General features: G+C 54.1%; 4 protein-coding genes across 4 annotated transcripts; 1 reads left to right on the top strand and 3 right to left on the bottom strand.

Annotated features, from left to right (window-relative positions):
• Positions 1-3,441: 3,441 nt before the first annotated feature.
• GUITHDRAFT_133930 (hypothetical protein) lies at positions 3,442-4,266 on the bottom strand (the record flags this gene model as incomplete). The annotated part of the gene is made up of 4 exons (XM_005839140.1): positions 3,442-3,698; positions 3,757-3,882; positions 3,957-4,079; positions 4,140-4,266. 4 exons carry the CDS (start codon positions 4,264-4,266, stop codon positions 3,442-3,444), a joined length of 633 nt encoding a protein of 210 aa, XP_005839197.1.
• Positions 4,267-4,948: 682 nt separating this feature from the next.
• Positions 4,949-5,868, top strand: GUITHDRAFT_84771 (hypothetical protein; the record flags this gene model as incomplete). The annotated part of the gene is made up of 1 exon (XM_005839141.1): positions 4,949-5,868. Exon 1 carries the CDS (start codon positions 4,966-4,968, stop codon positions 5,866-5,868), a length of 903 nt encoding a protein of 300 aa, XP_005839198.1. The 5' UTR covers positions 4,949-4,965.
• A 244-nt stretch (positions 5,869-6,112) lies between these two features.
• On the bottom strand, positions 6,113-7,337 carry GUITHDRAFT_150723 (hypothetical protein; the record flags this gene model as incomplete). The annotated part of the gene is made up of 2 exons (XM_005839142.1): positions 6,113-6,446; positions 6,476-7,337. Coding segments are annotated over 2 exons (1,132 nt in total), but the record flags the coding sequence as incomplete, so codon positions are not given.
• Positions 7,338-9,725: 2,388 nt separating this feature from the next.
• Positions 9,726-11,141, bottom strand: GUITHDRAFT_190062 (mitochondrial carrier protein). The gene is made up of 8 exons (XM_005839321.1): positions 11,089-11,141; positions 10,859-11,023; positions 10,539-10,792; positions 10,414-10,487; positions 10,286-10,366; positions 10,139-10,238; positions 9,921-10,068; positions 9,726-9,859 (listed from the first exon to the last, which is right to left on the bottom strand). Exons 1-8 carry the CDS (start codon positions 11,118-11,120, stop codon positions 9,799-9,801), a joined length of 915 nt encoding a protein of 304 aa, XP_005839378.1. The 5' UTR covers positions 11,121-11,141; the 3' UTR covers positions 9,726-9,798.
• Between the last annotated feature and the right edge of the window lie 600 nt (positions 11,142-11,741).

Below are 11,741 nucleotides of genomic sequence, written 5' to 3' on the forward strand. Positions count from 1 at the left end.
ACGCAGGCAGGATAGAAGGAAGCAAGGGAGGAAGGAAACTCAGAGATGACCTCTGTCTGCTCGATACAACTGCCCTCCATGAAAGAAAACAACCCTGACGTCATGGAACGAAGAGCAACGAATCAGCACAAGGCCAAAAGTTCGACGAGTTTTATTTTGCTCTCGCTTGCCTGCAGTTGTGCTCGGCCTTCTGAAAGCCCGCAAAGAGCGAAGAGCTTGCCAGCAGCTGGAAGAGAGAAGCAGAGAACTTGTTGGGTCTGCTGGAGGTCAGCTCGATCCTGCCCGTGTCATGTCAGCCCGGACGGAAAGGAACCATCCCTCACCTCATGCAGCTGGCGACGCTGTCCTTGACCCTCCTCTTGCCCTTGGCGTCTGTCGGGCGATCGTCAAGGGACCGTAGGGCAAGTCGGAGCAGCCGAGCTCACAGCATCGTTCCCTCCATGTCCACAAGGAACGAGCCGTGCAGGACAAGCGACGCTCCCTCACCATCCCATAGCACCTCCTCATTCTCGTGACGAGGTCCATCCAGCAGGCAAGAGCTTCCGCCCTCACTCGCGCTGTCGACGAGCCCAAGTCAATTTCGAGAGGGAGCAAGAGACTTACGATCGACCTGATCGCCCTCTCAGAGCCTTGACTGTCCTCCTCAGCGCTGCTCGACTCCTCACGATCGCTTCCCATCGCCTCATGCAGACCCTTCGTGCCCTGCATCTCATCCCGTCAAGGACGGCAGATCGTGCGGATACAAGACCAACTTTCTGTTGCAGGACTGCTGAAGTCTCGCTACAAGACGCTGCTCAACCTTGCTGCGCTCTGCGATCTCCCACGTGGACGTCAAGATTTCCCTCTTGATTCTCGTCACCCTCTGACGAGCGAGGAGAGCTTCCAGGCTGACTCTGATTGAGAAGTCGAAGGAGCAGACAAGACGGAGAGAAGCGGCACCAGCACCAGCACCAGCACCAGCACCAGCACCAGCACCAGCACCAGCGGTATTGCACGAGCATAACAGAATAAGAAGAAAGGGGTGTGGGAGAAGAGGGAAAGAGGGTCAGAGGCGCGGGAGAAAACGTGGAATAGTACTCACGTGTGCTCTTTGACATATCTTGACCATTCCGAAAGACAGAATGACAATCGTCTCATCTGCAGACTAGGAGAAATTCATTTGTACGACGCAGATGAGGAGGAGGAGGGGCAAGAACAGTAGCAGAAGCTCGAGCTGTGAGAGGAGGAGGAAGCAAAGGGGAGGAGGAGGGAGGAACGGAAGGAAGTAGGATAAAGCAGGAGGTACAGGAGCAGGATATGGCTGCAGGACAATGACGGTGAAACATGTCTCACCTGCTCAAAATCTCCTTGGCGATGTTTGTTCTGACCATCACGCGATTCCATGATCGCAAACTCCGCAGTCGAAGGCGAAACTTCTGCAGTCTTTGCATCATGACAGAACACTTTTGACAGATGTCAAGAAGCTTTCCTGGTCGATTTGAAATTCCTTCACTGTCTCTCTGTTCCTCATGCAAACCTTCCACGCCAAGACAACTCTGCAGGTCAAAAGTAGCCAGGCGGTCAACGGTGGAGGCAAATCGAGTCAAGTCAAGTTTTGGTCGAGTCAGCATGATGTTTTTACCTCTTCAGCATCCTTCTGGCTCTTGTCGACGTTGCAAGTCGATGTAAGAACTTGAAGAGGCGAGAGGTTTCGAACATCTGCGCTGCCACTTTCACCGTCGCTTCCTCCTCATCAAATGTACCTGCTCATCTGTTTGCATCGAAACATCTTGTCGAGTATCCTCCTCCTCCTCCTCCTGCTCCTTCTCGTGCCTGATAGCGTCGTGTCATTGAGAGCTCAAACTTCCGGCAGGAAGGCAACACCAGCAGGCGAGCAAAGACCTCTTCCTTCTTGCAAAGGCGCCCTTGGAGAACGTAAGGTTGTGGGGAGAGGAGAGGAGAGGAGAGGAGAGGAGAGGAGAGGAGAGGAGAGGAGAGGGAGCAAACAAGAGTAGAGAGGGAGTAGATGAGGGCAGAAACGGTATCGCAGTCATATTCACCCATTGACTTCTAACGCCTCTTCGGTGCTGCCCTTGCAACGTTTCCTCTCGCCACATCCTTGTTGCTTCCCGTTTCCACCTCCCGTCAACCTGCTCCTCGGTAACTCTCCTCCTCCTCCTCGCTCCTCTCCACGCTCCCTGATCCTTCTCTTTCCTCCTTCCCCTCTCTCTCCTCACCCGCAGCGACAAGTTGGTCATCCTCCTCACCAGCTCACTCCTCTGCCACCATGCTCGTCTCCATGCGAGGAAGGCCTGGGATGCTCTGAGGAGAAGCAGCACGAGCTAGGCACAGGCAGACCACCTGTTTCCTCCTCGTCCCCTCCTTCTCCCTGCTGCGACTCGCCCCCTGGACCTCCATTCTCTTTCCAATAGTATGAGTCTTCCACTGCAGAGGTCTGAGGAAAGGAGAAAGGAGCGGAACTTGCTAGACCTGTTCGATGACCCGCCGTGACAGTCGGAGACGGGACGAGGAGGATAACGCAAAAACACCCAGGGCAAGCAGGGAGCAAGAGGAGGAGAACAGGACGGAGGGAGGAGGGGACGATACTAACGAGCAGAAATCTTGCGGATAGAGGATTGTGGAGGAGGAGCTGAGTGAGAGGAGCAGAAACGCAACCTTGCTCTGCTTCCTGTGCAGCAAGGAGGATCAAGTGAGTCCGCGTGCGCGATATTGTTAACTCACCATCTTTTCACGCTTCTCCCTAGCAGCTTGAGGTCTAGACAAGGAAACTTGAATGAAGCCGAGACAGGGCAACGAGAAGGATCTCAAGACAGAAAGGCTGGAAAGGCGAATATGGGAAGGAGAGTAGGGAAGAGGAGAGGAGGGATGAGGAGGAGCGAGGAACGATGAGAGAGAAAAGAAGGGAGGTGGAGGAGGAGAAGGAGAAGGAGGGCCCCACCTAATCGTGTCCTTAACGTCCATCTCAAACGTTTTGGCATCAGAACCTACGAAGCTGATGCCTGAGCCCACGAGCAAACGTTGGGGAGGAGATAGGAGGCAGCCAGCAGGGAACACAAAGGAGGGAAGTACAACGAGGAAAAAGGAGAGGAGGAGAGGAGGATCAGTGGGAGGGAGAAGAAACAAGGCGGAAAAGAAGTGCGGGGAGAAAAAGCTCACAACTTCGCTCCAGGAAAGCAACGTCTGTCGCTTTCGCTTGAGGATCTGGCATGGGCGGCATCGGTGAGCACTGAGAAGAGAGTGTGAAGACAGTTACAACATTCAACCTGCATGTTGGAGCGGTGTAGGGCAAGAAAGATCATAGTGCGTGCATGTTCTATCGTCCGCTCTCCTTCTCCTTCCTGGTTGCCACCTTTCTTCCTCAGATGACCGCAAGCCCACAGCCTCCATGCGTGACTCAGACTTCTCCTCTCAAACGTGTACCAGCTCCTGACCCCAAGGCCGTCACAGCACACCGACTAGCAGTAGGATGAAATGGCGGATGGAAGGAACGAGGGAACAAATAGAGGAGACAGAGGGGACGGGGGAGACGGGGGAGACGGAGGAGACGGAACGAGCGATGGAGTCGTGGGGCCCCGAAGGGGGGGCTGGAGAGACGGAGAAGGAGCTAAGAGACCATTCATGGAAGTAGGTGATGGCAAGCTGATCCCGAGGAAGCTCCTGGGCCTGAACGACAGGGAGGTTCCTGATGGCCTCTAACACTTGATGCCCCCAGCACGTTCAGTGAGGAAGGAAGGCAGAGGAGAGGGAAGTCCGGACCTTGAAGCTCTCTCTTCATGGCCTCCCGCGTCAACCCCTTCCAGAAGGCGAAGCACAGGCTGACCAAGAAGTCGACGTGATCTCGGGGGGTGTCGAGCTCGATTGCAGCGAGCATTTCTTCGTTGGCTGCAGCACGCAAAGGATGAGGGCGGCAGTGAAGTGGGGAGGGAGTCGGAGGAAGGTAGAGGGACAGGTCCTACCTTCTGCTAACGTTTCCACCAAACTCTTGCTGAGAGCCGAGGCTTCTAGATTTTCGCAGATTTCTGCCTTCCTTCGCCATGGCGTGACGAGCTCCAAGTAGATTGAGGCGCAGATGACAAGCTCTTCTCACAAACAGCAATCAGAATCAGGATGAACTCCTTGTAGGCAACAACATGCCGCACCGTAGGGGATCTCCATGGACGATCGTCTTATATTTTCGTCCATAGCTCGGAGAAGATTATCTAGCAGAGCAAGAGCAGAGGAGAAGGAGGAGGTAGGAGGCTCCATGGAAGCTGAGGATAAGGACATGCTGGCTGCCATCAGGAAGTCCCGTAGCGACCGCAGCGACCGCCGCAAGCGCAGCATGATTGCGCTCACCCCGCTTGGCCAGCACAACAGGACTGAACTTTGAGTGAAAAAAAAGTCAAACTTTGACGTTTCGGGCCCTTTTTTTTAATCCAGGACGCAGACCCGGGACTCGGGACTGAGTTGGACGGAGGGCCCGCCGGGCCGGGCGGTCACCCCGCCGGGCCCGGCGGGCGAAGCACCTGATCCTGAGGTCGGCTTGCTCATTCTTCAACGGTTGGGGACCGGGGGAACTGACTCGGGGAACATCCACCTTCACGGGGGGTAGGAGGTAGGGGGGTAGGGGGTAGTTGAAGGAGTGGTGCTGTCCGTCTAACGAAGGCTACAGGATTGGGTCCCATGAAAGCCGAGTGGGTAGGGTGGTACCTGAGGGGGACAAGGGGACAGAACTGAAGCTACGGGAAGGGGTAGTTATCGGTGTTTGCACTAGGGGGGTAGGAATGTATAAGGGGTGGGGGTAGTATCAGGAGGCACGTGGGGCATTGAACCCTCTTGCAAGGTCCCCTCTTCCCCCCTCACACCCCGTCTGTCCACTACTACCCCACCCTAGTGCTTTACGAGTTTTATGACCCACCCCCAGGGGATCCACGTTGGCTTTATAACCGGACAGAGGGTTACCGTCAGCCAAGGTCATCGGCCGCCATGGCGTCCAACCAGAGCATCTGGTCGACGCTGCCGCCCATCACTGCAGGAGCGCTGTCAACGGCAACCCTCATGTACCCAGTAGATCTTCTCCGTGCCCTCAAGATGTCTGCTGCTGCAGAGGGCAAGGGGGGGTCCACGGTCACCCTCATCAAGAACTTCTATGCTACTCACGGTCTGAAGGGGTTCGCGACTCAGGGTGTGGTGCCCGAGATGGTTCGAGCCACTTACATGCGAGTGCTCAAGTTCTTTCTCTTTCCCATCACTCACCAGGCCATGTTCAACAAGCCGGAGAACAAGGGCTCTGGTCTGACGAAGGCCATCGCTGCTGGAGTTGCATCACTGCCAGAGGGATTCACCATTCAGCCGATCGAGGTGTCCAAGATCGCTCTTCAGCTTGACAAAGAGAAGAAGTTCAACAATCAAGCAGGTGCTGTTATCAGAGACATCCTCAAGACCCGCGGCTGGACTGGACTCTTTATCGGATATTTTGGAATCCAGTACAGGCAGACCTCGTGGACTGCTGCTTACTTTGCCAGTCTTCAGTACTTCTCGGAGCAGTCCAAGGCCGTGCTCCCTGCGGACTGGAAGATGACGCAGAATCTTGCAGGAGGCTTTGCTGCCGGCATGTTCGGGGCGATCTTCAACACCCCGGGTGATGTGATCAGGTCGTCTCAGCAAAAGGCCATTCTTGCCGCCGAGCCGATCAAGCATCCCTTCTCCGTTGGCCTTTGTGCATCGGGAGTGAAGGACTTCTTCGCGATGGGATCCAAGATCGTTGCTGCCAACGGCATTGGAGGACTTTACATGGGATTCGGGTTTAAGGCCATGCATCTTGGCGGCAGTGGAGCCTTGCTTGCTATGCTTATCCCTTGGTTCAAGGGAATGATGGGTGTGAAATAAGTGTTTCTTTTAATTATTGATTTAAGAAAACGTGTGAAGAAATTTGAAGTGTTCGATGATAATTGTGCTGTCATTGTTTGCACAATAGTTATGTTAGAGCAATGGTCGCTGAAATATCGATGTGGCAAAGTGAGATAATCTTGCTGGAACTGATCTATTCGCTACAACTTTCGCCCCTCGTACAAAAGACATTAGGATTGAAATTCGATATGTATGGCTGATCGTGCAGATTGTGGTTGAAATTGCTCGTTTCACTAATTTATTCACTGTCACGATACTAAGATACCAATCTATAAATAACAAACAAATTAAGCCTTGACCTTGGCATCGACCTTGGCGACGTGGACCATCAAGTCCTTGACACGGTTGGAGTATCCCCACTCGTTGTCGTACCAGGCGACGAGCTTGACGAAGCGAGGGTTGAGGGAGATACCAGCCTCAGCATCGAAGGTGGAGGAGATAGCCTCAGTCTCGAAGTCAGTGGAAACGAGGGGCTCATCAGTGTATCCGAGGAATCCCTTCATGTCACCGTTGGCACGGCGCTTGACCTCAGCGCAGATCTCCTCATAGGTGGCATCCTTGGCGAGGCGGCAGGTGAGATCAACACGGAAACGTCGATGGTGGGGACACGGAAGGCCATGCCGGTGAGCTTGCCCTTGACGTCGGGGATAACCTTGGCAACGGCCTTGGCAGCTCCAGTGGAGGAGGGGATGATGTTGCCAGAGGCAGCACGTCCTCCACGCCAGTCCTTGCGGGAAGAAGAGTCAACGACGGCCTGAGTGGCGGTCATAGCGTGGATGGTGGTCATCAATCCCTCCTCGATTCCCCACTTGTCGTTGATGCACTTGACGAGGGGAGCCAATCCGTTGGTGGTGCAAGAGGCGCAGGAGATGAAGTCGGTCTGACCCTTGTAGTCATCGGCGTTAACACCCATGACGACGGTGAGGGAGTCATCCTTGGCGGGGGCAGAGAAGATAACCTTCTTGACACCAGCGTCGATGTGGGGCTGAGCCTTCTCGGCGGTGAGGAAAACACCAGTGGACTCGCAGAGGTACTCGACTCCAGTCTTGGACCATCCAATGTCCTTGGGGTCACGGGCACGGGTGGTGATGACGCGCTGTCCATCGATGATGAGATCGTCACCATCGACAACAACGTCTCCGTTGTAGCGTCCGTGGATGGAATCGTACTTGAACTGGTAGGCCATGTAGTCAGGGGTGGCAGATCCAGCGTTGACTTGGAGGAGCTTGGTCTCAGGATCCTTGATCATGATACGAGCAACAAGGCGGCCGATACGTCCAAAGCCGTTGATACCGCAGGGGACAGCCTGCATGGTGGGGCCGGTCATCTTAGCGGCCTTTGGCTGGGTAGCGGGAGCATTCAAGCGAGGAACAAAGGAAGATCCTGGGTTGAAGGCAGCCGCAGAAGCGAGAGCAGCCAAGTAGGCAACGGCCTTGAAGTACGCCATTCTGGGGGAAAACGAATCAGAAAACTTTCAATGTATTTCCGCTCACGAAAAAATCAAACAAGGGAACAGATCAGACTGGGCTGTGGGGCCGCACAGGTAGGTAACCAATCACTTAGATGCCATCATGCTTGAGGCCATCGATGCACAAGAAGAAGAAGGCTCCACACATTACACAAACACGTGCATGGCAGAGATGGGCACTCACTTTGCTGGGATAGCGGATGCCGTCGTGGAGGGAGATAAAAAAGGGGAAGGGGGACGGGAGAGTGGGGTGGTTTCCTGGGGAAAGAGGGGTAGAGGTACTCACACGTCTTTCGAGATAGGGTGGAGGGTGCGATGTAATGGGTCATACAAGGAACGGACAGTTGAATAGGGGGTAGGGGTTAAGTTCTCGAGTAAGAATGACTGGAGCAAGGGTAGGTGAAGGATTATAAAAAGGACGGGTGGTCTGTATTTGCGGCTCATACATTTGTACAATCGAGTGGGTGGGGTAGAATTTAGTGGGTGAGGGTCAGAAGAGTACCGGTGAGAGAATAAACGAGGACCCCGGGTGGGGAGACGATGGTAGGTACTTCGAAGCAATCGGGGTAGGCAAAGAACTGGTTGGGTACCGAAAATTTCAGGGTAGGGTACTTCGATATTGCATTCGAGATGGGAAATCAGGGGGTTGGGCAAGCAGATACTTGTGGTGGGGTACCCGATCTCCCTCGTGGGGTGATGCAAATGAGGGGTAGGGTGGTTATAAGGAAGAAGAGGAACGGCGGATCAAGTGAGGCGTATGGAGGGGGCAGAAACAAGGGGGTCATCTAGCCAGGGGTAGTAACAGAAGGGGGTAAGGGGTATGCTATACCATTTCTGAAGGGGACCTAGGAAATATGGGGTATCTGTAATGGGGTTGATGGGGTAGATTCTCTCAAAGGACTTCTTCATGAGTACGGGTACAGATCTTTCCTATAGGAATGATGGGGTAGGGTTCAACAGGTAGTGTTTAAGGTAGGTACTGGTTGATTGACAATCCTGTCTTGAGCGAGATGTAGGGGGTGGGTCAAGGGGGTGGTACCGGTACGTAATGTTAGTTAATGGAGGCGACGTGGGTCGGTGCTTGCGGATGATGACATCCTACAGGGGTCATAGGGTGTGGCAGAAGCGTAGGGGTGGTTTCATATAAAGAAAAGGGGTACAAGTTCGCGTGTGCTGAATTTCCAGGGTTGGGTGTGAAGTCGAAGGGGGTGGTCTTCTCTCTCTGTGCAGTTATAAGTAAGAATTGGAGGGGTCCGACACCAATACCACCGGTTGAGATATCTGCAACCCGGTGGTCAATAATAGGGTAGGGTAGGATACTTGTAGATCTATGCCAGGTACAAATCCCTGGATTGGGGGCTGCAGGAAAATACGAAACATTTTTTTAGTCAAGTCTGACCCCTACCCTAACAGATCCATGGCAACTGTAGGGGTAGTCGGCCTCGTACTGAGGCGGATCACGGATGATCACGGGTGGTAGCTTCGAAGAGAATCGAGGGGTCCTCCGTGAGCTCCACGACACCTAAAGCAAAGTCGTGATACCACGAACCGCCTCAGTTGTCTGTGTAAACTCTGGGCGTGTGACGTTGAACTTCACTGTCAGTCTCGGAAGTTTCAAGCCTGTTCCAAACTTCAAAAACGGAACTTTGCAGCGAACTTCAGTTCCCGGAACGGCGGAAGTTCAGATCAGCCGAGCCACAGTAGCCTGAGTGACTCAGTGAGCCTGTATCGTAGCACGGCGCGGTCAGTGATCACGGTCAGCACTGCGGCCGGGGGCCGCCGGGCCCCGGGCCGGCGATGCCGCCGGCGCGGGCCGCCGGCCGGCGACTCGGGACGGTCGCGGCTGAGTCTGGACTCCTCAGCTGGGTCCGAGTCACCCGGCCGGGCCGCGGCCTGCGAGTCCCGGACGGGAGGAGGAGTCCGGACTCCGGCCCGGCCCGATCGGACAGACTCAGATGATCGGGCCGATCAGATCACGGGAGCCCCCAGGCGGCGGCGGGCCGGCGGCGGGGCGGCAGCGCCCCGAGTCCCGGCCCCCGGACTCGAGTCGCGGCAGCCCGCGCGCCGGGCGCGGGCGCGGCCCGGGCGGCCGCGGCGGTGGCATCATCATTGGCATGATGCCCGGCCCGGGGCACTGTCAGTCGCGGCCGCCTGCACGCGGCCGGGCCGCCCGGCGGCGCCAGGGCACCGTGGCAACTTGCCAGCCGGGGCTTCGTGTTGTGTGGCGGCGGTGCCAGACTTAACTTGAAGTCAGTGGCCGCGCCTGTGAGATCACACCGGGGCGCGGCCCGGGAAGCTTCAATACCGTTTACAGAAAGGCAATGGTCTGTCAAGCTGCTTCATCTACAACTTAACTTAGTAACTTTCAGCGTAAACACCGTTGCCCCTTTCAAGGCTGAGCGGCCGGATAGCTCCGATGGCAGCTGAGTGAGGATTTCTGTTCAATGCGAACTTCCTCCTAACAGCGGCTGGCCACGCAAAAGCCGCATCGTCATCTCGTAACTGTGGAGGCAAGTCATCGGTCCAATCACTTCGGTATGAACAACTAATGAGAGTGACTTACGCAACGAAGAGGCATGCGTTGGAAGGAGCAGCCCTAGCCACTGTAAGGCCACATCCACGATAGAGACCAACGATTCCTTCCGACTTCAACACGTGCAGCAACACTGTGACGACGTTGACTTTGGACCCAACGGGCAACCCGTGTGTTCCTACGGTGAAAAATTAGACGTGGAGGGTAAGAACAGCTAATCAAGATAAGAAGTGAAACCAAACACCAACCAGTTTGAATCTTTGACTTGACGACGTCAAATGGGAAGGGAAAGAACCAATAGCTCATTCCCCCAAGCGCTCCGGCTGCTGCCAATCCCGCTGGATGAACCTGGGTGATTGTGATCAGCGAGGTGAAAATCACGACTACAGTCGAACATCGCTCTTGCTGCCTCCCTTAGGCGTGAGGAGATACACCCCAAGCTCGTATCCTCCAAACCAAGCAGCATTGCCTGGAACCTACAGCATACTTATGAACACAAGGAGGCAAATGGCATTTGTCAGACCTCACGGCACAGAGTGCCAACATGCCCATGAAAGAGTGACATCACACCTCCTGTCTTGACTGTCCGAGCCAAACCTTCATCATGATCTCAGCGGAAAAAATCCAATGTCTTGAACTGTCACATACATTCCCAAGAGTTCTTGTATTTGACAGCTCCTTCGTTTACAGTTTGCATTCTACATTTAATCAGCTCGACGGGTGTGAGGACGGTTGCAACGCAAGCTCCCGAGAACGATCCGCAGACAAGCTTATACGAGAAGGGAAGCTTGTCTGGATCGTCTCCTGGCTTTGTCAACATTCTTCGTGCTAGCCCGTATGAACTGAACAGGACAGAGTTCTCCGCCATGGAGCCCAGCAAAGGGGAGGGCAATCCACGGTATCTGACATTCACAAAGTTCAGCGACGAGAAGTAGAGGGCAGTCAGAGTTCAAGATAAAGATGATTACAGGGCGAGGAATCCATCGTTCCGGATGGTTCTGCGAAGCAAAGCTATCGGCGACACCGCCTTCCCATCGATTGCCTGTGTCTGCGCTTGTACCTTGGCAGTATCCAGAGGATATTCAATAAATTTGCACACAAACCCGGCGACTGTTCCTGAAATCAACTCGTTTCTGTTGCAAACAAAACAGGAAGAATCGAGATCAGTGAAAGACGAACTGCGACCGTACAAACTTACCTGTTCTTTACTGCCTCGCTTTCTTCGGCCATGAAATGTGAGGAGGTAGGACTGCCAAGAAATGCAAGTCAAGCAAAGACAGCATTTGCAAGTATATTGGCAAGATCTTATCGAATCAAAGATATGGATTACAATCCTCTCGAAAAAATTCCTTCAACATCAGACACAAAATCGGAAGATGGACATCAAGCGCAATGAACCATGCAAGGTCCGATATACTTCTACGGCAGATTCCAGCTGCAAGAGAAGCATGGCAAACGATACAACAAAAGAGTTTGCTACAAAAGCAAGGAAACCAACATAGGCGATACAAATATGTAACGTGAGGGCGCAGGAATCGAAAAGTCATAGTAAGATTTGCACGTGTTTGGAGAGGGAAACTGCAAGGCTCTGATGCATGCAGAAACAAGGCAGTCACTGACTGAAATACACCTTGCAGACATTCGTATTTGTATTCATATACGAGAAGAAACGATTTGCTCCACACCAGAGTCAAAAGCACGCTCACATCTTACATTCCCCCACTCGGCCCCAATTTCATCCCTCCCCTCTCCAGCCTCAGGCATTCCCTTCTCTACGCATTTTAGCGTGTCAGCCTCGTCCTGATCTCTTACACTAGCATCAAAGCATCTTCGCGCATGAAAGTTCCCGAG

This window comes from Guillardia theta, assembly GCF_000315625.1.
Source record: "Guillardia theta CCMP2712 unplaced genomic scaffold GUITHscaffold_9, whole genome shotgun sequence".
NCBI classification, from domain to species: Eukaryota; class Cryptophyceae; order Pyrenomonadales; family Geminigeraceae; genus Guillardia; species Guillardia theta.

What these genes read in the sequence shown, in the direction of transcription:
- GUITHDRAFT_190062 (XM_005839321.1), bottom strand. Translation starts at nt 11,120, where the DNA reads ATGGCCGAAGAAAGCGAGGCAGTAAAGAACAG. An exon ending in AGCGAGGCAGTAAAGAACAG is followed by an intron (nt 11,024 to 11,088) that starts GTAAGTTTGTAC and finishes TGTTTGCAACAG; the next exon opens with AAACGAGTTGATTTCAGGAA. An exon ending in TTGGCACTCTGTGCCGTGAG is followed by an intron (nt 10,367 to 10,413) that starts GTCTGACAAATG and finishes AGTATGCTGTAG; the next exon opens with GTTCCAGGCAATGCTGCTTG.